The following is a 24,255-nucleotide window of genomic DNA, read 5'->3' on the forward strand; positions in this document are numbered from 1 at the left end:
CCACCACGCCCAGCCATGAAGCTTCTTTTATAAGGACATTAATCCCATTCCTGAGGAGCCCCCACACTTAATCACTTCCCAAAGGGCCCCACCTCTTAATACTATCACACTGGACATCAGGTTCTGACAAATGAATTTCGGAAGAACACATTAACATCTCTCATTCTTTTTAACTATACGATATTGGGACAACTTTACTGTTATTAGAAAAATTAGGCTGGGTGGCTGGGAGCGGTGGCTTACCCTGTAATCCCAGCACTTTGGGAGGCCGAGGTGTGTAGATCACGAGGTTAGCAGATCAAGACCATCCTGGCTAACACGGTGAAACCCCATCTCTACTAAAAATATAAAAAATTATCTGGGCATGCTGGCAGGCGCCTGTAGTCCCAGCTACTCCTAGGAGGCTGAGGCAGGAGAATGGCATGAGCCCGGGAGGTGGAGCTTGCAGTGAGTGGAGATTGTGCTACTGCACTCCAGCCTGGGCGACAGAGCGAGACTCTGTCTCAAAAAAGAAAAAAAAAGAAAAATTAGGTTGGGCATGGTGGCTCATCCCTGTAAACCTGGCACTTTGGGAGGCTGAGGTGGGTGGATCACCTGAGGTCAGGAGTTTGAGACCAGCCTGGCAAACATGGTGAAATCCCGTCTCTACTAAAAATACAAAATTTAGCCAGGCATGGTGGCATGTGCCTATAAACCCAGCTACTTGGGAGGCCGAGGCAGGAGAATTGCTTGAACTCATCAGGCGGAGGTTGTAGTGAGCCAAGATCATGTCACTGCATTCCAGCCTGGGCAACAGAGCAAGACTGTCTCAAAAAAAAAAAAAAAAAAAAATTATCCAAAACAGGGAGTTAAGGCAAAAAGATGACCATGTGTCCTTTCGAAAAAGAAAATATCCTTTTTTTGGGGGTAGGGGGGACAGGGTCTCACTTTGTTACCCAGGCTACAGTGCAGTAGCGTGATCACAGGTCCCTGAAGCCTGGACCTCTTGAGCTGAAGTGGTCCTCCCACCTCAGCCTCCTGAGTAGCTGTGACTACAGGCATGCATCACAACGCCTGGCTGTTTTTGTATTTGTAGTAAAGACAGGGTTTCACCATGTTGCCCAGGCTGGTCTCGAACTTTTGACCTCAAGTGATCCACCCACCTCAGCCTCCCAAAGTGCTGAGATCACAGGCGTGAGCCACCATGCCTGGCTCTCAAAGAATAAAATAAATATCTTTGAGTCCATAGTGATATAAATAAATCAAGGAGATGAATCACAGACATGGCTCCTGCGATTTTAATGGAGCAACAGATGGACAATGTGCAGTGAAGGAAGAGAAGACTGAGAGGGGAAATCAAGCATCCTGTTTGGAACAAGTTAAGGTCCAGATGCCAATGGGCATCTACTCTGTCAAATCAGCCATTGGTTAGGAGTAAGAGCTCAGGAATGAGGTCAGGTCTGGGCGGACCACAGAACCCAAGATGCACAGAATGGGCCCAGCCAGGAAGTCCTTCCACCCTTCATCCCAAGTCCCCCTGCAGCCACCACTGTCTCTTATCTCTTCCTTCTCATCCAAGCTTCTTGACACAGTGATCTATGCTCACTTTTTCTTTTTTTTTTTTTTTTGAGACGGAGTCTTGCTCTGTCGCCCAGGCTGGAATGTAGTGGTGCAATCTTGACTCACTGCAACCTCCACCTCCTGGGTTCAAGCGATTCTCCTGCCTCAGCCTCCCGAGTAGCTGGGATTACAGGCGCCCCGCCACCATGCCCAGCTAATTTTTGTATTTTTAGTAGAACGGGGTTTCATCATGTTTGCCAGGCTGATCTCGAACTCCTGACCTCAGGTGTTCCACCTGACTCAGCCTCCCAAAGTGCTGGGATGACAGGTGTGAGCCACCATGCCTGGCCTATGCTCACTTTTTCCTCACTTCCCAAACCACCAAGATATAACTGCCACACCAACAATTTATTCAAACTCTCCCAGCAAAATTTCTGTGACCTCATGTTGCCCAATCTAGTGAATCTCCGCAGCCTTTATCTTATTTGACCTCTTCGTGGCTTTTGATGATGCCAACCATTTCCTCCTTCTTGAAAAACTACTTTTCATCTTATTCCATGACAGCATGTGTTTCTGGTTACTTTTCTTTCTCTTTCTCTTTTTTTTTTTTTTTTTGAGATGGAGTCTCACTCTGTCACTGAGCTGGAGTTCAGTGGCGCGATCTCAGCTCACTGCAACCTCCGCCTTCTGGGTTCAAGCAATTCTCCTGCCGCAGCCTCCCAGGTAGCTGGGACTACAGGCACATACCACCACACCTGGCTAATTTTTTGTGTTTTTAGTAGAGATGGGGTTTCACCATGTTGGCCAGGATGGTCTCGACCTTCTGACCTCGTGATCCGCCTGCCTTGGCCTCCCAAAGTGCTGGGATTACAGGTGTGAGCCACCGCGCCCAGCCTTCTTTTTCTCTTGAGAGTGCCTTCTCCATGTTCTAGATTAAATCATCTTCTCCTTGTCCTGTTAATGGAGGCATGTCCCAGGGCTCCATGCTTGACTTCCACACCTCACACTGCTCGTCTCTTACTGGCTTATAGTTTTATCTGCCACAATACCTTGATGGCACCCACATTTACGTCTGTAGTTCCCTCCTTCACGCTCCAGATGCACACGTCCGATGGCCTGCTGTATGTCTTCAGCTGAGCATCCATAACGCTTCCCATTCACTATGTCAAAAGCTGAATCAGGCCAGGTGTGTGGCTCGCACCTATAGTCCCAGCACTTTGGGAGGCCAAGGTGGGTGGATTGCTTGAGCCCCGGAGTTCAAGACCAGCCTAGGCAACAGAGCAAGATCTTAATTCTACAAAAAGTTAAAATTCAAAAGTTAGCCAGGCATGGTGGTGTGCTGTGTGCCTGTAGCCCCAGCTACTCAGGAGGCTGAGGCAGAAGGATCTCTTGAGCCTAGGAGTTTGAGGCTGCAGTGAGCTGTGATCATACCACTGCACTCTAGCCTAGGTGACAGAGTGAGACCTTGCCTCTTAAACAAAACAAAACAAAACAAAACCAGCCAACCAACAAGCAAAGAGCTAGAATTCATCACCTCACCCAAGCCCCAAAGGCCTTAGGCCTGTAATCCTCTCAGTTTGTACCAATGTCATTCTCCCAGCTGCCCAAACCAAAAACCTAGAAGTTGTCCTCAACTCTTTGCTCTCCACTCTCCCCATATCCAATCAAACACCACTTCTGGCCGGGCGCCATGGCTCACGCCTGTAATCCCAGCACCTTGGGAGGCCAAGGCAGGTGAATCACAAGGTCAGGAGTTCAAGACCAGCCTGGCCAACATGGCGAAACCCCATCTCTACTAAAAATACAAAAAAAAAAAAAAAAGGCCAAGTGTGGTGGCTCACACCTGTAATCCCAGCTACCCAGGAGGCTGAGGCAGGAGAATCGCTTGAACCCAGGAGGTAGAGGTTGTGGTGAGCTAAGATCGTGCCACTGCACTCCAGCCCAGGTGACAGAGCGAGATGCTGTCTCAAAAACAAAACAAAACAAAACACAACAACAAAAAGTCACCTCTTATGTATTTTCCCTCCTAAACATTTCTACAATCCATCCACACCTCTTCATCTCCACTGTCACTATTACCCTGTTCTCACGCCCACCTTTGTGCATGCTGATTTTGAGGTATCAGTGGGACATTGAGGTGGACATTTAGGTCTGGAGTGTGAAGGAGACAGACACTAAAGTATGAGGAATCCAGATCACGGGTGGAGTCCATGGAGCTGGGGAGAGGGGCAAAATGGATCAGGATGAAGTTGTTTTAGGAGAGGAACAAGAGGTTGTCAGGAAAGTGGAAGTGGTTGGCAATGTTTCATGCTATAGATGGGTTATGTAAAATGAAGGCTGAAACCCCGGGAAGGCTGACAACATGTGGTCTCTGGGTACTGTATTAGTTCTCTATTGCTGCCATAACAAATATCACAAACAGCAGTTTAAAACCACAAATGCAGCCAGGCGTGGTGGCTCCCACCTGTAATCCTAGCACTTTGGGAGGCCAAGGTGGGTGGATCACTTGAGGTCAGGAGTTCAAGACCAGCCTGGCCAACATGGTAAAACCCCATCTCTACAAAAAATACAAAAATTAGCCAGGCATGGTGGCACGCACCTGTAATCCCAGTTACTTGGGAGATTGAGACAAGAGAATTGCTTGAACCCAGGAGGCAGAGGTTGCAGTGAGCCAAGATCATGCCACTGCACTCCATCCTGGGCAACAGAGCCACACTCCATCTCAAAATAATAAATAAATAAATAAAACCACACATGTGGCCAGGTGCAGTGGCTCGTGCCTATGATCCCAGCACTTTGGGAAGGTGAGGTGGGATTGCCTGAGCCCAGGAGTTCAACACCAGCCTGGGCAAGATGGTGAGACCCCATCGCTACAAAAAATACAGAAATTAGCCAGGCATGGTGGTGGAGGCCTATAGTCCCAGCTACTTGGGAGGCTAGGGTAAGAGGGCTACTTGAGTCTGGGAGGTCAAGGCTGCAGTGAGCTGTGATCATACCACTGCACTCCAGCCTGGATGAGAGAGCAAGATCCTGTCTATTAAACACACGCACACACACACAAACACACACACACATTTTCTTTCTCATAGCATCTGTAGGTCAAAGTCTAGCATGCCATGGATAGATTATTTGCTCAGGAACTCACTGAACTAAAATAAAGGTGCTGGCTGGCTAGGGTTCTCATTTAGGTCTCAGCATCCACTTCCAAGCTCAGTGGTTATTGACCAAATTATTTCCTTCTTGTGCTTTCCACGCTGCCCCCACCATCTTCAAGCCAGCAACAGCAGGTGAGCTCTTCTCTCGCTTGGAATCCCTCTGACCTCCTCTTCTGCTTGATGGGCTTGTGGGATTGTGTTGGGGCGGCCCAGGGAACCCAGGAAAATCTATTTTAGGTAAACTGAATAGTAACCATGACCATACCTACAAAATCCCTTTTGCCATGCAATGCAACATAATTATGGCAGTAAACACCTGCGGATGAAAGTCATGCCTACCATGGACTCTGCTAGAGGATTTTGATTAAATTAGTGGGGTGGTGAAAGCCATATTGTGGTGGTTTGGGAAGTAAAGAAAAAGTCAGTGGTGGCTGGCGGCAGGGGGACTTGGGAGGATGGGTGGGAGGGCTTCCTGGTGTGTCCCCTCTGTGCATCTTGGGTTCTATGGGCCGCCCAGACTGACCTCATCCCAACATGGTGAAGCTCCATCTCTACTAAAAATACAAGAATTAGCCAGGCATGGTGGTGCATGCCTGTAATCCCAGCTACTCAGGAAGCTGAGGCACGAGAATCGCTTGAACATGGGAGGTGGAGGTTGCAGTGAGCTGAGATTGAGCCACTTCACTGCTGCCTGGGTGACAAAGTGAGACTCTGTCTCAAAAAGAAAAAAAAAAATGCTACTACTAATAATAAATAAAGTGCCTCAGGGCCAGGCATGGTGACTCATGCCTGTAATCCCAGCACTTTGGGAAGCCAAGGTGGGAGGATGGCCTTGAGACCTCTCCAAAAAAAACAAAAGACAAAACAATTAAGAAAAGAAAAAAATAAAGTGCATCCGATCCTTTGTTTCCCTACTGAAAGCTGTCCAGCACTGCCTCGTCACATGCGGAATAAACCCGGGCTCTTTGTCCCAGCCTCAGGCCTCTGTGATGGGGCCGCAGCCCGCCTCCCCACCACCCTCCTGTCCTGTCTCGTCACCGAGGCTGCCATGACCCTCTTCCCGTTCTAGGAACAGCATCGAGCTCATTTTCGCCTGAGGACTTTGCACTCCTGTCCTGTCGCCTTGGAACACTCTTCTCCCAGGTCTTCGCAGGACCGGCTCCTTCTTGCCTTTCAGTCTCTGCTTCAATGTTGTCACCTCTCAGAGAGACTTTTGCTGATCACCTGACTAAAAGTATCCCGCCCGTCACTCTCCAACCGTAGCAGTGCCTTCTAGCTTATTTATGAATGTTGTTGCTATTGTCTACCACGGCCCACCGCAATGCCGGGCCCACAAGGGCGGGGACCCTGTCTAACTTCTTCGCCACTATTCCCAATACCCTAGAAAAGGGCCTGATCAAAGCTGGCACTAAAATATGAATAAGGAGGCCGGGTGCAGTCGCTCATGCCTGTAATCTCAGCACTTTGGGAGGCCAAGGTGGGAGGATGAGCCCAGAAGTTTGAGACCAGCCTGGGCAACATGGTGAAACCCTGTCTCTACGAAAAAATTTTAAAACTTAGCCGGGCAGGCTGGGCGCGGTGGCTCACGCCTGTAATCCCACCACTTTGGGAGGCCAAGGTGTGCGGATCACCTGAGGTCGGGAGTTCAAGACCAGCCTGGCGAACATGGTGAAACACCATCTCTACTAAAAATACAAAAATTAGCTGGGTATGGTGGCACGTGCCTGTAGTCTCAGCTACTTGGGAGGCTGAGACTGAGGCATGAGAATTTCTTGAGCCCGGGATGCGGAGGTTGCAATGATCAGGCCACTGCACTCTAGCCTGAGTGACAGAGCAAGACTCCATCTCAAAAAAAAAAAAAAAAAAAGATATGAACAAGGATTTCAAGCAATAACTCTGGAGCACAGCCTCTGGTTCTGGGTCCTGAGATTGCAGAGGCACGATGGAGAGTCCAGTGATGTCCAAGGATACACGGAGTTGAGATGAAGCCTTTGACCCACCACACTCACAGCAGTTACGGGGCCGTCCCGGCACACCGGCGTGGGCAATACTGCAGAAATTTCCAGAGATACCGCATTCCGCACATCTCATGCCAGATTTGCATTTCCTCCCCAGAAATTCCCTGTGGGCGCTGGCCTTGAACTCCTGGACGTCACCTGCTCCTTGGTGGTACGGTTGTGTCTGTCAACCCTGGGCTTCGAAAGTTTGTCCAGTCAAATCAACAGGTTCCTTCCACGAAGAAAGGCAAAGATGCATGCATGTGTCTTTTTGTGAAGTATGTGTGTGTCTGAGTCAGGCATCTGCCCACCTTGAGGGTAACCTCAGCATTTCCTTTCAGCCCTTTCACTCAGCCGTGGCCAGCAGAACTTTGTGTGTTTTCTGGAGAAAAGCTGAGTAAATGGTTTTGCCATGGGCGGGACGCTGACTGCTCTTCCTCCTCACCCTGGCCCTTTATATATCTCCAGGCAGCCATGGCGAACACATCTGGCTCCAGAAGCCCCCACCGAAGCTGGCCTTGCTCTCTCTCGCCATGGCCTCTCACTCAGGTATTGCTCGCTGGTCCTGGTGCTTCCGGAGTCTTGGGCATCATCTTATCTCACCAGGAAGATTCTGGAAGCACTGCCCCCAGGGTTGGCTCAGCACAGCTGCAGGGGGAGCCGGGGTGGACAGGGGTGTGTGATGCATGCGTTCACGGCATCGTTCTCTCTCCAGGCCCCGCAACGTCCGTGCTGTTTCTGCTCTGCTGCCTGGGAGGCTGGCTGACCTCCCACACGTTGCCCGTCCATTTCCTACAACCAAGTGATATACAGAAAATAGTCGAGGAATTACAGTCCCTCTCGAAGATGCTTTTGAAAGATGTGAGTGCTCTAGAGATTTCTTTTCTAAACGATTTCTTTAAAATGCCTTCCATTGCCCTCCGAAGAGGTTCATCTCTCCAGACCTGAAGCCAGGGCTGTGGCTATGCCAGGAAGGGATGGGGGCAACTAGACAGGAGAAGATGGCTTTTTTTTTTTTTTTTTTTTTGGAGATAGAGTCTCACTCTGTCGCCCAGGCTGGAGTGCAGTGGCGCGATCTTGGCTCACTGCAACCTCTACTTCATGGGTTCAAGCGATTCTCCTGCGTCAGCTTCCCGAGTAGCTGGGAGTACAGGCACATGCCACCACGCCTGGCTAATTTTCATATTTTTAGTAGAGACAGAATTTCTCCATGTTGGCCAGGCTGGTCTCGAACTCCTGACCTCAAGTGATCCATTTGCCTCGGCCTCCCAAAGTGCTGGGATTACAGGCGTAAGCCACTGTGCCCAGCCAAGATAGCTTTGATCAAACAAACAAATACCCAAACTTGGAAGCAATTCATGAAATTGGCATTACCCTTCTCATCTGCCTTGGCATTTAGACTTTAGCCTTGGCTTTTATAAAAGGCAGAGGTTGTTACCAACCAAAGATGACTGGGCAGTTCAGGTTGATGAGGTGCTGCTGGCAATTTGGTCTGACTCAAAAATGGTTAGTCCTTAGAAAGAGGGCAGGGAGGGAGTGGTCTAGACTCCTTGGTTTGTTTGGGAAAACTCTCCCCTGTATCTTGGATGCCTTTCTGGACAAGCCTAACACTGTCCTCTCTAAGTGGGGCGTACGTGGCTTTAACACAGAGTACAAAGGGCGGAAGTCCATGCAAGGCCAGATGTGCTACAGTTTCCACCACCCTGAGCACGTGAGAGTGGGTTCTGGAAGGCTGGGGAGGCCTCAGCTGGATGGTTCAGTGGTTCTGAGCACAGGCTTCAGGACTGCAGCCACCTAAGCTCTAGTTTCATCTGGAAATGGGGTTACTGATGGCACAGCCTCATAGGGTTGTGACATTGATCAGATAAATATATCCACCAGGCGGGTTGTGGAGGAAGCATGCAAACATTCACTGTCAGGACTTGCAGCTGTTATTGCAAACCCAACACTCACCATTTCTCCTCATTCCACAGGTGAAGGAAGACAAGGGGGTGCTTGTGTCCCAGAATTACACGCTGCCGTGTCTCACCCCTGACGCCCAGCCGCCAAACATCATCCACAGCCCAGCCATCCGGGCATATCTCAAGACAATCAGACAGTTAGACAACAAATCTGTTATTGATGAGATCATAGAGCACCTCGACAAACTCATATTTCAAGATGCACCAGAAACAAACGTTTCTGTGCCAACAGACACCCATGAATGTAAACGCTTCATCCTGACTATTTCTCAACAGTTTTCAGAGTGCATGGACCTTGCATTAAAATCGTTGACTTCTGGAGCCCAGCAGGCCACCACTTAAGGCCATCTCTTCCTTTTGGAATGGCAGGAACTTAAGGAGCCTTAAAAAGATGACTGACAGCTAAGTGTGGGAACTCTGCCGTGATTCCTTAAGTACATTTTTCCAGTGAATAATCTCAGTGACCCCTCAGATGGGCTAGTCCTGGGAGGGCTGAGATGTAAATTTGTGAATTACCTTGAAAAACATTAGGTTATTGTTATTAGTCTTGGTATTTATGGAATGTTTTTCTTCAGGAGGCTTAAATCTTACTTATGATACCTTTGTGAGGGCAGGAGGTGGCAGCTATGTTAATTTATTGATATTTATTGTACTAAAAGTTGTTAATGCTCCCTGTGGGAGCCCTTGGAATCTATTTAATAAATTATATTGAATTTTTCTCATAATCTGTGATGCGTTTTGTGAGGGGCTCGACATTGGCAAATGGGACTCCAAGCTGGGTAGCGTTGTGGCAGAGGGCGGATGGACATGCTCTAGAAAGAGGTATCACTTTACCACTGTCATTTCTTCCCACTGGACAGGCTCAATAAAAAATAATGACCCTGAGCTGGGCACTGTGGCTCACACCTGTAATCCCAGCACTTTGGGAGATAAAGGCAGGAGGATCACTTGAGCCCAGGAGTTCAAGACCAGCCTGGGCAACATAGTGAGACCCCATCTCTATTTCAAAAAAGAAAGAGAAAAAAAGTAATGACTTTGGCGGGGCATGGTGGCTAGTTTCGTCTGGAAATGGCAATGGTGATGGCCACAGCCTCATAGAGTTGTAACACAGATCAGATATCCCAGCACTTTGGGAAGCTAAGGCTGGAGGACTGCTTGAAGCCAGAGTTTCGGACCAGCCTGGGCAACATAGCAAGATCCCATCTCTAAAAAAACCAAACCAAACCAAAACAAAAAAATCAGCATGGTGGTGTGCTACTTGGGAGGCTGAGGTGGGAAGATTGCTTGAGCCCAGGAGTTCGAGGCTGCAGTGAGCTAGGACAGTACCACTCACTCCAGAGACAAAGCAAGATCCCAGGAGCAATAAATACTCTTTGAGCATTTTCTTTATGCCAGGTCATGTTAAGTACCATCCTCTTTTCATAGGTAGGGAAACTGAGGCAGGAAGTCAGTCAGTCACTTGCTCAAGGCCACACAGCTATTAAGGGGTGGAGCCCAGACTCCAGCCTGGGCTTCTCCGCCTTACCCAGCCTTTGACCCTCCCTGGACAGTGGCTGGGTCTCACAGGCCTTTGATGCCAGGTGCGGCATGCAGCAATCTTACAATGTCCTCTGCACAACTCCCCACTGGGTTTTCAGGGCCTAGGGGACTTCTTCACAGCCAGGTCCAAAGATTTTGTCATTTGAATCATTGTTAAGTCCACAACTGTTAAGGCTTCTTAGAGATCACCCAGACTCAAAGCCTGGTCCCTGGGCCAGCAGCAGCAGCAACAGCCCGTGGCAACATTTTAGAAATGTCAATCATCAGGTCTCACCCCAGACCTACTGAATCGGAAGGTCTGTGGGTGGAGACAGCAATCTGGGCTTTGTGGAGCCCTCCAGGGGATTCTAACACACCCTAGAGTTTGAGAACCACTAATCTTGAGTCAACCAGCACCTATATCTTCATCTTATCTCTGGGGAAACTGAGGACCGAAGAGGTGTGGTTTGCACAAGTTCACACTCAAGGGGGGATGTGGTTAGGACTCTGAGACATGCACTTCAGTCTTGGACTTCTCATTTTTATTCTCGCAGGTTATTTATACTGCAGTCCCCTAGCAGGCTTTTTTTTTTTTTTTTCCTTTAGAGAGTTTCACTCTGTCACCTAGGCTAGAGTGCAGTGGTGCAATCTCGGCTCACTGCAACCTCCGCCTTCCAGGTTCAAGCGATTCTCCTGCCTCAGCCTCCCAAGTAGCTGGGATTACAGGCGCCCGCCACCACGTCTGGCTAATATTTTGTATTTTTAGTATTTTAGTAGAGACGGGGTTTCACCATGTTAGCCAGGATGGTCTCGATCTCCTGACCTTGTGATCTGCCCGCCTCGGCCTCCCAAAGTGCCGGGATTACAGGTGTGAGCCACCGCGCCCAGCCCCATAGCAGGCATTTAAGCCCCCAGATATCCTAGTCTCCAAGGATGAGGTTTTGGTGATCTTTCCAGAAAATATCCAGTGTGGTGGACTTCTCTCTCTCTTTTTGACTGTCCTACATCAGAACACCTTTACATATATTAGAAAAATTATCTAAAACTGGGAAATAAGGCAAAAAATGACCATATGTCCTTTCAAAGAATAAGGTAAATACCCACAAGTTCACTGTGATATAAACAAATAGTTGGGCCAGGCGTGGTGGCTCACACCTGTAATTCCAGCACTTTGGGAGGCTGAGGTGGGTGGATCACTTGAGGTCAGGAGTTCAAGACCAGCCTGGGCAACATGGCGAAATCCCATCTCCACAAAAAATACAAAACCGAGCCGAGTGTAGTGGCGCACTCCTGTAATCCCAGCTACTTGGGAGGCTGAGGTACGACTTGCTTGAATCTGGGAGGCAGAGGTTGCAGTGAGCCAAGATGGCGTCACTATACTCCAGCCTGGGCAACAGAGTGAGGCCCTGTCTCAAAAAAAAAAAAACCAACAAAAGATAAAGATAAAAATAAATGGTTGACGAGATAAATAAATGAGGGAAAAGGGGCAAATGTTCCTTATAGAATTCTAATTAATAAAACATAAATACAGAGGAATGAGGGAAATAGAAAATCACCATTAGAACACCACAGTAATAACGGCCTCAGGCAGGATCCACAGAAGAATGCTGAAGTTAGCAGGTGAAACTTTAAGGAGAAACAGGAAATCTGCACAGCCTCAAAGAATCTCCCTTCAAACCATGGTGGTGGCTTTAACATATGTCCACAAAAATTCGATATTCCTACCTCCAGGAGGGGGGGCTTAACTCCCCTCCCCTTGAAGGTGGGTGGGACTTGGTGACTCCCTTCTAAAGAACAGACCACAAGAGGGAATACAGCAAGGTGGCAAGGCGGCAGGGGAGATGCGTCTCAGACATCACCTCTGGCCAGTGAGCCCACGCTTGGATAGCACGCGCCCCTCACGTGACACAATGAGAAGGTACCTCCCTCACTTCTCTGTGATCTTCCAAAATCACCATCCCAGTCCCATCAGGAGAAAACACCTGCCAAGCCCAACCTAGGGTCATTTCACAAAATCCTTGACTGGCACTCTTCAAAAGTGTCAGGGTCATGAAAAACAAGGAAAGGCTAAGAAAATGGTCACAGATTGAAGACTAAGGAGATACAAGCACTAAGCACAATGTGGGAACCTGGACTGACTCTTAGACCAGAAAACAGACATTAGTGAAAAAAATGGAGAAAATTCAGACAGCTGGTAGTTTAGTGATTTATATCCTATGAGTGTTAATCGCTTAGTTTTTATAAACATGCACAGTTATTTAAGAAATTCCCACTTAGGGGAAGCTGGGTGAAGGGTATACGGGAAGTCTCTGTACTGTCTATAACTTTTCTATAAATCTAAAATTACTTAAAACAGGTCAGGTGCTATGGCTCACCCCTGTAATCCCAGTGCTTTAGGAGGCTGAGGTGGGTGGATCACTTGAGTGATCAGCTCGAGACCAGCCTGGGCAACATGGCGAGATTTCAACATGGTGAGAACCCACCTCTTTTTTTTTTTTTTTTTTTTGGAGACAGAGTTTTGCCTTTGTTGCCCAGGCTAGAGTGCAATGATGTAATCTCGGCTCATTACAATCTCCACCTCCCAGGTTCAAGCAATTCTCCTGCCTCAGCCTCCCAAGTAGCTGGGATTACAGCCATGCACCACCACATCTGGCTAATTTTTGTATTTTTAGTAGAGATGGGGTTTCACCATGTTGGCCAGGCCAGTCTCAAACTCCTGACCTCAAGTGATCCACCCACCTCAGCCTCCCAAAGTGCTGGGATTATAGGCATGAGCCACCATACCTGGCCTTCCCACCTCTTTTTTTTTTTTTAAATTACTTAAAATATATATATATATATATATATATATATATATTTTTTTTTTTTTTTTTTTTTTTTGCCAGGTGCGGTGGCTCATACCTGTAATCCCAGCACTTTGGGAGGCTGAGGCTGGTGGATCACCCGAGGTCAGGAGTTGAGACTAGCCTGGCCAACTTGGTAAAACCTCATCTCTACTAAAAACTACAAAAATTAGCCAGGTGTGGTGGTGCACACCTGTAGTTCCAGCTACTAGGGAGGCAGAGGCAGGAGAATTGCTTGAACCTGGGAGGCAGAGGTTGCAGTGAGTGGAGATTGCACCACGGCACTCCAGCCTGGGCAACACAGTGAGACTCCATTTCAAATTAAAAAAAAATTTTTTTTTTAAATTCAGTTCCTCAGTGTCCACATCTTGAGTGCTCAACAGCTGCACTGGCTAATGGCGACATTATTGGGTAGCACAGACACAGAACATCTCCATTACCACAGGCAGTTCTATTAGATGGCATTGTTCTCAGAGAATGGAACTTTGTTTGACGTATTATGTATTATTCATTAGGTCCCAGGGTCTTTGAACTTAGAGAAAACAGATAAGATGCAAACGATCTCTACCAAGTAGAGAAGATGACTCCAAAGGTTATGGTCGTATTGACTGTAGGGCGTGAACCACTTTCGCATCTAACAGAGCTGTTTGATTCTGGCATTCTTTATCTTCATTGACAACAGACAGACAGACACCAGTATTAGTCTCTCATCTCCTCCTTTGAATCAGCTGCGTTATGCTGATTCCCTCAACACCGAGTTGAATAAAAGCTTGACATATGCCCACTCTGGGGAAGGGTTGTTTGGTGGGCAGCAGGGCCTGCTGTCTGCTGCAGAAGCTGAAATGTGACACTTGTCTTTCCAGCCTCCCTCGTAGCTAGGCTGTGGGCCTGAGACCGCGGCAATGCAATCAGACTTCAAATCAGACGCTGGTGACATGAAGCAGCAGAGATGGTGGCAGGTGCTTCGTTTCAGGGAGAGGTGGCAATTGCAACAAGATCCCCTCTCTGGAGGAACAGGGGCTGAGCCCTCAGTGGCCGCCTGGTGCTCCCCACCCTGGGTTCCCCATGAGCAACAGGCTCACAGGGATTCCGCGAACCACCTGGTGTCCTTTAATGAACTCCCATTCTGATTCAATTCGCCAGAAGAGTCATTTAATGCTGTTGGATTGATGGATTGACCTAGGAGCTCCCGTAGATCTCGCGCAGGCTCAGCCTTTCTCCTTCTGTCACTGAAAGCCCGCAGTTCTGGAGATGACTCAGCCATGGGCCGGGGGACTCCGCTGCACTCTTCTCACTAAAACCACTGCATTGCTCTTACAGAGGAAACCTTTAGAAGTTGCTAATTTCTCCTCACCTTCCAGGTCCTCGGATGAAGAGGCAAACCCGCGAAGCAAATGCTCTATTCGTCCTTTGGGTAGAGCATGCAGGCTTCATTCCGGGCTGCAGGGCCAGCTTCACGAGCCTGTGACCTACTCAGTCATGGGGCCCAGAGCTCAGAGGGCCCCGAGCTTGTTTTCACTCTCTGTTCTCATCACTGTCTTGAAATGCTTAGTGATTTCTAAACAAAGTGCACAGCCGGTACCGCTGAGAGGGAGGTGAAATGCAGATTCCCAGGCTCACGCCCAGAGGTTCTGATTTAGTTGTTTTGGCTGGGCCCTGGAATCAGTTTTTTTTTTTTTTTTTTTAAACAGAGTCTTGCTCTGTCGCCCAGGCTGGAATGCAGTGGCACAATCTCGGCTCACTGCAGCCTCTGGCCCCCGGGTTCAAGCGATTTACCTCCCTCAGCTTCCTGAGTAGCTGGGATTACAGGCGCGCGTCACCACGCCCAGCTAGTTTTTGTATTTTTAGTAGAGATGGAGTTTCACCATGTTAGCCAGGCTAGTCTCGAACCCCAGACCTTATGTGATCCACCCACCTCAGCCTCCCAAAGTGCTGGGATTACAGGCGTGAGCCACTGTGCCCAGCCCGGAATCAGTATTTTAAACAGTTTTTTTAAACATATAATTTATATACTGTAAAGTTAGTCCATTTAAAGTGTATAATTGGGCCAGGCGTGGTGGCTCACACCTGTAATCCTAGCACTTTGGGAGGTTGAGATGGGCAGATCACTTGAGGTCAGGGGTTCATGACCAGCCTGGCCAACATGGTGAAAGCCCATCTCTAATAAAAGTACACAAATTAGCCAGGCGTGGTGGCGTGTGCCTATAATCTCAGCTACTGGAGAAGGTGAGGCAGGTGAATTGCTTGAACCTGGGAGATGGAGGTTGCAGTAAGCTGAGATCATGCCACTGTACTCTAGCCTGGGTGACAGAGTGAGACTCCGTCTCAATAAATACATACATACATACATACATACATACAGTTTACAATTAGATGTCTTTTGTGCTTGTTTTGGTTTTTTTTAATGCAGATGAGGTCTCACTATGTTGCCCAGGTTGGTCTCGAACTCCTGGGCTCATGCCTTCCTCTCACATCACTCCTAAAGTGCTGGGATTACAGGCAAGAGCCACCACACCCAGCCACAATTTGATGTTTTTAAAGATATTCACAGTTGTGCCACATCACCACTATCTAATTCCAGAACATTTTTATCATCCCCAAAAGAAACTGTACCATGCTGGGTATGGTGGCTCACCTGTAATCCCAGCACTTCGGGAATCCGAGGTGGGATGATCGCTTGAGCCCAGGAATTCGAGACCAGCCTGGGAAACACAGCAAGACCCCATCTCTGCAAAAAAATAAAGAAACTTCGTGCCTATGGGCAGGCACTTCCCATCCCTCCCTAGCCTCAGCCCCTGGTAACCACTAAGCTACTCCCTGTCTCCATGGGTTTTCCTGTCTGGCCATTTCATATACAAGGAATCAGACAACATGTGGTCTTTTTTGGCTGTTTCTTTCTCTTAGCCTGGTGTCTTCAAGGTTCATCCAGGCTGCAGCCTGTAGCAGCACTCCCATTCATTGTGATCGCTGTTTTTGGCACAAGCCCCTGAGGCCTGATGCAGGGGGTCTACCTGTATGACAACATTTGACTTGATGCCTGTTTTCCCCACAGATTCTCAGAAACAAGAAAAATTTCAAAGGGAGATAGGGAAGGAGATTAGGGGCAGACATTTGTATGTAAATCAAGATCACCTCCCACAACATATGCAAGAGGAAAAAACCTAATTCATATTTGCCTTTCCCGAACGCAACATGGGACAGAACCCACCGCAGGGGTGAGTGTGATAACTCCTAAAATATCTGGAACGCAACTATCATAAACTCTCAAGTCACTAGAATTTATGTTGATGATAATCTGCCAAAACCTAGAAAGAGGCAAAAAAGGACCTCACACCTGTAATCCCAGCACTTTGGAAAGCCGAGGGGGGCGGATCACCTGCTGTCAAGAGTTCAAGACCAGCCTGGCCAACATGTGAAACCCCGTCTCTACTAAAAATACAAAAATTGGCCAGGCTTAATGGCAGGTGCCTGTAATCCCAGCTACTCAGGAGGCTGAGGCGGGAGAATCGCTTGCATCCAGGAGTGGAGGTTGCAGTGAGCCGAGATCGTGCCATTACACTCCAGCCTGGGCGACTGAGCAAAACTCGTCTCAAAACCAAAACCAAAACCAAAACCAAACAAACAAAAAAACGTCAGGCACAGTGGCTCACTCCTGTAATATGCCAGCACTTTGGAAGGATGAGGTGGGCGGATCACAAAGTCAGGAGTTCAACACCAGCCTGGCTAACATGGTGAAACTCCATCTCTACTAAAAATACAAAAATTAGCGGCCGGGCGCGGTGGCTCAAGCCTGTAATCCCAGCACTTTGGGAGGCCGAGACGGGCGGATCACGAGGTCGGGAGATCGAGACCATCCTGGCTAACACGGTGAAACCCCGTCTCTACTAAAAAAGTACAAAAAACTAGCCGGGCGAGGTGGTGGGCGCCTGTAGTCCCAGCTACTCGGGAGGCTGAGGCAGGAGAATGGCGTGAACCCGGGAGGCGGAGCTTGCAGTGAGCTGAGATCCGGCCACTGCACTCCAGCCTGGGCGACAGAGCGAGACTCCGTCTCAAAAAAAAAAAAAAAAAAAAAAAAAAAAAAATTAGCCAGGCATGGTGGCAGGCACCTGTAAGCCCAGCTACTCGGGAGACTGAAGCAGGAGAATGGCTTGAGCCTGGGAGGTGGAGGTTGCAGTGAGCCGAGATCGCACCACTGCACTCCAGCCTGGGCGACTGAGCAGGACTCTGTCTCAAAAAAACAAATATTTTTTTTTTTTTTTTTTTTTTTGAGACGGAGTCTCGCTCTGTCGCCGAGACTGGAGTGCAGCGGCCAGATCTCGGCTCACTGCAAGCTCCGCCTCCCGGGTTTACGCCATTCTCCTGCCTCAGCCTCCCGAGTAGCTGGGACTACAGACGCCCGCCACCTCGCCCGGCTATTTTTTTTTTTGTATTTTTTTTTACTAGAGACGGGGTTTCACCGGGTTAGCCAGGATGGTCTTGATCTCCTGACCTCGTGATCCGCCCGTCTCGGCCTCCCAAAGTGCTGGGATTACAGGCTTGAGCCACCGCGCCCGGCCCAAAAACAAAAATTTAAAAAAGGCCAAGCACGGTGGCTCATGCCTGTAATCCCAGCACTTTGGGAGGCTGAGGTGGGTGGATCACGAGGTTAGGAGGTCAAGACCATCCTGGCCAAGATGGTGAAACCCCATCTCTACTAAAAATAAAAAAATTAGCCAGGCATGGTGGCACGTGCCTGTAATTCCAGCTACTCAGGAGGCTAAGGCAGGAGAATGGCTTGAACCAAGGAGTTGGAGGATGCAGTGAGCCGAGATCACGCCACTGCACACCAGCCTGGGGATAGAGTGAGACTCTGTAAAAAAAAAAAAAAAAAAAAAAAAAAGGAAGAGAGAAAGAGGCAAAAAGACACCAATTTCCAGGGTGTATAGTGTGATCGAAACAGTCCCAAATAATTACTTTTAAAAATTCAGTACCACCGACTCACAGAGGAAAGGCTAACAAACAAACAAAACATCAAGAGTCACAGAGAAGAAAACGGTAATATGATAATATGATTTATTTATTTTAGGGGATCTAAGATGGGGTCAAAGCTTAAACCTGCCCAATTTATCAAGGAAGAACAGAGAATACAGAGCTGTAAAAAAGCAATTTTAAAGAATATCATTTTCCTTTTCTGGAGAATGAAGAGATGAGAGGAAAAAGAAGCCAGGCGTGGTGGCTCACACCTATAATCCCAATACTTTGGCAGATGGAGGCGGGAGGATCACCTGAGGTCAGGAGTTCGAGACCAGCCTGGCCAACATGGTGAAATCCCATTTCTACTAAAAATACAAGTGGTGGGTACCTGTAATCCCAGCTGGGCATAGCGGCGGGTACCTGTAATCCCAGCTACTTGGGAGGCTGAGGCAAAAGAATTGCTTGAACCCGGGTAGTGGAGTTTGCAGTGAGCCAAGATCGCACCACTGTACTCCAGCCTGGGCAATAAAGAGAGACTCCATCTCAAAAAAAAAAAAAAAAAGACAAAGCAAATAGAAGAGGTAATCAGACAAAGAGAGACAAATGAGAAAAGAAGGAGGAGAGGGGAGACAAAAACAAAAAAAAGTTTGGCTGGGCATGGTGGCGCATGCCTGTAGTAATTCCAGCTGCTCAGGAGGCTGAGGCATGAGAATCACTTGAACGCAGGAGGTGGAGGTTACAGTGAGCTGAGATCACGCCACTGCACTCCAGCCTGGACGACAGAGCAAGGCTCTGTCTCAAAAAACAAACAAAACAAAACAAACAAAAAAAGAAAAGCTTAAATATAAAACCAGAAATTAAATAGGCAGTAAATGTGAAACTCTGCTCAACCTCACAAGTAACCAAGAAAGGCAAATAAACAGGAGGTTTTTTTATGCCTTCACATCAGCAGAGCTTTACAAGTGAGAAGGCCTGAGGGTGAGAAAGGCCCACTCAGTCACTTCTGAAACAGGCATCAGGGCCTTACAAAAGGATTCTGTCTCTACCCAGTAACCCTCTCCTGGAATTCCTGCCTCACATAATTTCCTAAGGGAATAATCCTAGATTTGGACGGGATATGCGCACTTACATGTTCACAGTAGCGCTGAGGGTAACACCAAAACCAAACAAGCAAACCAAAGTGGAGGTGACCTGTGTTAGTCCAGGTCCTCTAGAAGCAGGGAACAAGATGGGATTCTTTGCCATACAAGAGATTCATCAAGGCCAGGCGTGGTGGCTCACGCCTGTAATCCCAACACTTTCAGAGGTGGAAGCGGGAGAATCACCTGAGGTCAGGAGTTCAACACCAGCCTGTTCAACATGGTGAAACACTCTCTCTACTAAAAATACAAAAATTAGCCGGGCGTGGTGCAGGTGCCTGTAATCCCAGCTACTCGGGAGGATGAGGCAGGAGAATTGCTTGAACCTGGGAGGCAGAGGTTGCAGCGAGCAGAGATGGCGCCACTGCACTCCAGCCTGGGTGACAGAGTGAGAATGTCTTGAAAAAATACTGAATGCATAAAGAGATTCATCAGAGCTGGGCCTGGGAGGGAAAAGAGGAGGGAGCAGGGGTCTCGGGGAGCTGTCCCACCCCAGGCAGGTCTGACTTGCTGAAGGACTTGAGGGAGGAAGGAACGGCGGTTGGGGGCAGCGTCTCAGCCTGCGGTGCCATCCTGGGAGACTTCAGCATGAATGTGGGAAAATCCTCAGACAGAGGAGCCCAGGCCTCCCAGGAGCGAGCCAGCCTCCGCATCCCTGCCATGCTGTCTCTAGCTGGGAGAAGCCTGTGGGAAGTGGGGTCTCCATGTGCTGGGTGATGGATTTAGGGGCACAGCAGCTGGGGCCCTCGGTCCATTATACTTCCCAGAGCGGGAAATCTGAGGGGCACACTTTCACGGCCGCCATACAACCCCAATGACTGAAAATAAGGCAATGATCAAACAGTGGTCATTCAAAGTCATTTTCTCAAAGAATATTTGATGGCAAGGTAAATGCTTCAAGTATGATGTTAATTTATAAAAGCAGATTATAAAATATATTTTTGACGATCTCCCACTGAGTTAAAAAATATGTCTCTTGGGGGAACGCGGATGGAGCTGGAGGCCACTATCCTCAGCAAACTAATGCAAGAAGAGAAAACCAAATACCGCACATTCTCACGTATAAGTGGGAGCTAAATGATGAGAGCCGACGACCACAAAGAAGGAAACAACAGACACTGGGGTCTACTTGACGGGGAGCGTGGAGGAGGGGAAGGAGTGGAGGGAAGAGGGAGAGGAACAGAGAAGATAACTATTGGGTACTGGGCTTAATACCTGAGTGATGAAATAATCTGTATAATAAACCCCCATGACACAAGTTTACATAGTTCATTTTCTTTTTTTGAGACGGAGTTTCGCTCTTGTTGCCCAGGCTGGGGTGCAATGGCGCCATCTCGGCTCACTGCAACCTCTGCCTCCCAGGTTCAAGTGATTCTCCTGCCTCAGCCTCCCGAGTAGCTAGGATTACAAGCATGTTCTGCCATGCCCGGCTAATTTTGTATTTTTAGTAGAGACAGGGTTTCTCCATGTTGGTCAGGCTTGTCGTGAACTCCCCACCTCAGGTGATCCGCCCGCCTCTGCCTCCCAAAAGGCTGGGGTTACAGGCGTGAGCCACAGCGCCCGGCAGTTCATTTTCATACCGCTATAAAGACATACCCGAGACTTGATAATTTATAAAGAAAAGAGGCTTAATTGACTCACAGTTCTGCAGGGTTGGCGAGGCCTCAGAAAATTTACAATCACAGGCAGAAGTGGAAGAGACACTTCTTACATGGCCGCAGGTGAGAGAGAGTGGTGAGCAGAGGAGGAAGCACCCTTTTAAACCATCAGTGAGAACTCACTCATTATCACGAGAACAGCATGGGGAAAACCCACGATCCAATCACCTCCACCTGGTTTCTCCCTAGACACGCTGGGATTACAATTCGAGATGAGATTTGGGGACACAAAGCCTAACCATACCATGTTGCTATGTAACAAACTTTCACATGTACCCCTGAACCTCAAATATAAGTTTAAACAAAAGTGTCTGTGTGTGTATGTGTGTGTCCGTCTATCTTACATATGTACAGAAAGCAAGACTAGCAAAAAAAAAAAAAACTTTGGGCAGGGGGAGATTTTTTCTTTTTTTGTTTTTTCTTTTTGATCTCAATGGTGTGACCTCAGCTCCCTGCAACCTCCTCCTCCTAGGCTCAAGTGATTATCCTGCTTCAGCCTCCTGAGTAGTGAGGATTACAGGTGCCCACGATCGCACCAGGCTAATTTTTGTATTTTTGGTTGAGATAGGGTTTCACCATGTTGGTCTGGCTGATCTTGAACTCCTGATCTCAGGTGATCCACCCACCTTGGCCTCCCAAAGTGCTGGGATTACAGGCATGAGCGACTATGCCCGGCCAAGAATTTTCTTTATATTTTAATGTATTTTCCAAATTTTCTAAAGTTAGTATGTCGTATTTTAGAAATCAGTCAAATAGGCCGGGCGTGGTGGCTCACGCCTGTAATCCCAGCACTTTGGGAGGCCGAGGCGGGCGGATCACAAGGTCAGGAGATCGAGACCACGGTGAAACCCCGTCTCTACTAAAAATACAAAAAATTAGCCGGGCGCGGTTGTGGGCGCCTGTAGTCCCAGCTACTCGGGAGGCTGAGGCAGGAGAATGGCGTGAACCCGGGAGGCGGAGCTTGCAGTGAGCCGAGATCTCGCCACTGCACTCCAGCCTGGGCTGGGCGACAGAGCGAGACTCCATCTAAAAAAAAAAAAAAGAAATCAGTCAAATAAACATGATTTAAAGTTTTAAAAAAGAAATAGCACTTGGAGAGAAGGTGAGAAACGGAGAGGTGCGAAGGGTTTTCCAAGTCTTGGTAAAAAGGGTAAAAGACTTTAGCACCCCCAGGTGTCTTACTGTAGCAGTGGGTTTGTGACATCAGTGTTTCTTCTCAACTATCCCTGACATCAGGCTCAGCTCCACTGTCCCCAGCTCTTCATCTGCTCTTCGGATCTCCCCGCTGAATGGGCAAAGCAGTCCCCTGGCGTGACTCCTTGCAGAACCAATTTTGCAGTAAAACCAATGCAATATTATTTCTCTTAGCCCTTTTATGCACTACCCAAAATGACAGCACTTTATAACGAGAAGGAATACTTAGAATGACAATTCTGAGGCTCTTCAAGATCCCAACGTTATTAATTTCCTATTCAATGGCCCTAGAAACATTTTCCCCCAACAGCATTAGTGCTAAGAGCAGCTATTCTTGGATTCCAGTTTCTAGTCCTCTACTTACTATATGTGACGTAACCTTAGACAAACTACTTTATCTCTAAAAGTTGCAATTAAACAATTATACAATTTAGCAGTGTGTGTGTGTATTCACAGAGTTGTGCACCTGTCATCACTATATAATTCCAGAACATTCTTATCTCCCCATTAGTAGTCACTACCCACTTGCTTTCAGTCTCCCCAGTGTCTAGAAACCACTAATCTGCTTTCTGTCTTGATGGATTTGCCTATTCTGCAATTTTTTTTTTTTTTTTTTTTTGAGACAGTATTGCTCTGTCGCCCACGGGGGTGTGCAATGGCGGGATCTTTGCTCACTGCAACCTCCGCCTCCCAGGTTCAAGCGACTCTTCTGCCTCAGCCTCCCAAGTAGCTGGGATTACAGGCACCCACCTCCATGCCCAACTAATTTTTCTATTTTTAGTAGAGACAGGGTCTCAGCATGATGGCCAGGCTGGTCTCAAACACCTGACCTCAGGTGATCTGCCCGTCTCAGCCTCCCAAAGTGCTAAGATTACAAGTGTGAGCCACCGTGCCCGGCCTACTCCACAATTTCCCACAAAGAGAATCATATAGTATTTGTCCTCTTACGTCTGACTTCTTCCCTTTTTCAAGGTTCATCCATGTTGCAGTGTGTGTCAGTGCGTATTCCTTCTGACGGCTGAGTAACATTCCATCGTATGGGTAGATCACATTTTGTTATTCATTCATCACTTCAAGTACACTTGGGTAGTTGCCACATTTGGCCATGGTGAACAATGCTGCTTCCAACATTTACCTACAAGTATCCCTGTTTTTATTTATTATTATTATTTTTTTTTTTTTGAGATGGAGTTTCACTCTTGTTGCCCAGGCTGGAGTGCAGTGGTGTGCTCTTGGCTCCCTGCAACCTCCGTCTCCTGGGTTCAAGAGATTCTCCTACCTCACCTCGTGATCAGCCTGCCTCGGCCTCCTGAAGTGCTGGGATAACAGGCGTGAGCCACCACGCCTGGCCTACTTTTTTTTTTTTTAAGATAGATTCTCACTCTGTTGCCTAGGCTGGAGTGCAGTGGCACGATCTCGACTCAGTGCAACCTCCATCTCCTGGGTTCAAGTGATTCTCCTGCCTCAGCCTCTCGAGTAGCTGGGATTACAGGCGCCTGCCACCACATGTGACTAACTTTTGAATTTTTAGACAGATGGGGTTTCACTATGTTAGCCAGGCTGATCTCAAGCTCCTGACCTCAGGTGATCCACCCTCCCAAAGTGCTGGGATTAACAGGCATGAGCCATCACGCCTGGCCCATTTCTCTTTTTTTTAATTTTAATTTTAATTAATTTTTTTTATTTTGAGACAAGGTCTCACTCTGTCACCCAGGATGGAGTGCAGTGGTGCAATGATGGTTCACTGAATTTCAGCCTTGACCTCCCAGGCTCAAGTGATCCTCCCACCACAGACTTCCAAGTAGCTGGGACTACAGGCGTCTGCCACCACACCCAGCTGATTTTTGTACCTTTTTGTAGAGACAGGGTTTCGCCAAGTTGCGCCATCTGGTCTCAAGCTCCTGGGCTCAAGCAATCCACCTGCCTCGGCCTCCCAAAGTGCTGGGATTACAGGCGTGAGCTACCACGCCTGGCCCTGGATATTTCATTTGTATGAGCCCACACAACATGTGACCTTCTGTGTCTGACTCCTCTCACTCAACATAATGGTTTTGAGGGTCTTCCACCTTGCAGTACATATCAGCATTTCATTCCTTTGTATGGCTGAATAATGTTATTCAACACTGTTTTATAACTTTCAGTATAATACTGAGTGTACTTCCTTGGTTGAATTTATTCCTAAGTATTTTGTCTTCATTGATGCTATTGAAAATGAAACTGTTTTCTTAATTTCATTTTTGGGCTATTTCTTGCCAGTGTACAGAAAGACAGCTGATTGTTGCATACTGATCCCATGTC

General features: G+C 48.0%; 1 protein-coding gene across 1 annotated transcript; it reads left to right on the forward strand.

The window, feature by feature from the left end:
• Positions 1 to 7,123: 7,123 nt before the first annotated feature.
• LOC105494429 (interleukin 31) lies at positions 7,124 to 8,994 on the forward strand. Its single transcript, XM_011762828.3, has 3 exons — positions 7,124 to 7,240; positions 7,407 to 7,552; positions 8,665 to 8,994. The coding sequence occupies exons 1-3, from the start codon at positions 7,225 to 7,227 to the stop codon at positions 8,992 to 8,994; spliced, it is 492 nt and encodes a 163-aa protein (XP_011761130.1). The 5' UTR covers positions 7,124 to 7,224.
• Positions 8,995 to 24,255: the final 15,261 nt, after the last annotated feature.

This window comes from Macaca nemestrina, chromosome 10 (assembly GCF_043159975.1).
Source record: "Macaca nemestrina isolate mMacNem1 chromosome 10, mMacNem.hap1, whole genome shotgun sequence".
NCBI lineage: Eukaryota > Metazoa > Chordata > Mammalia > Primates > Cercopithecidae > Macaca > Macaca nemestrina.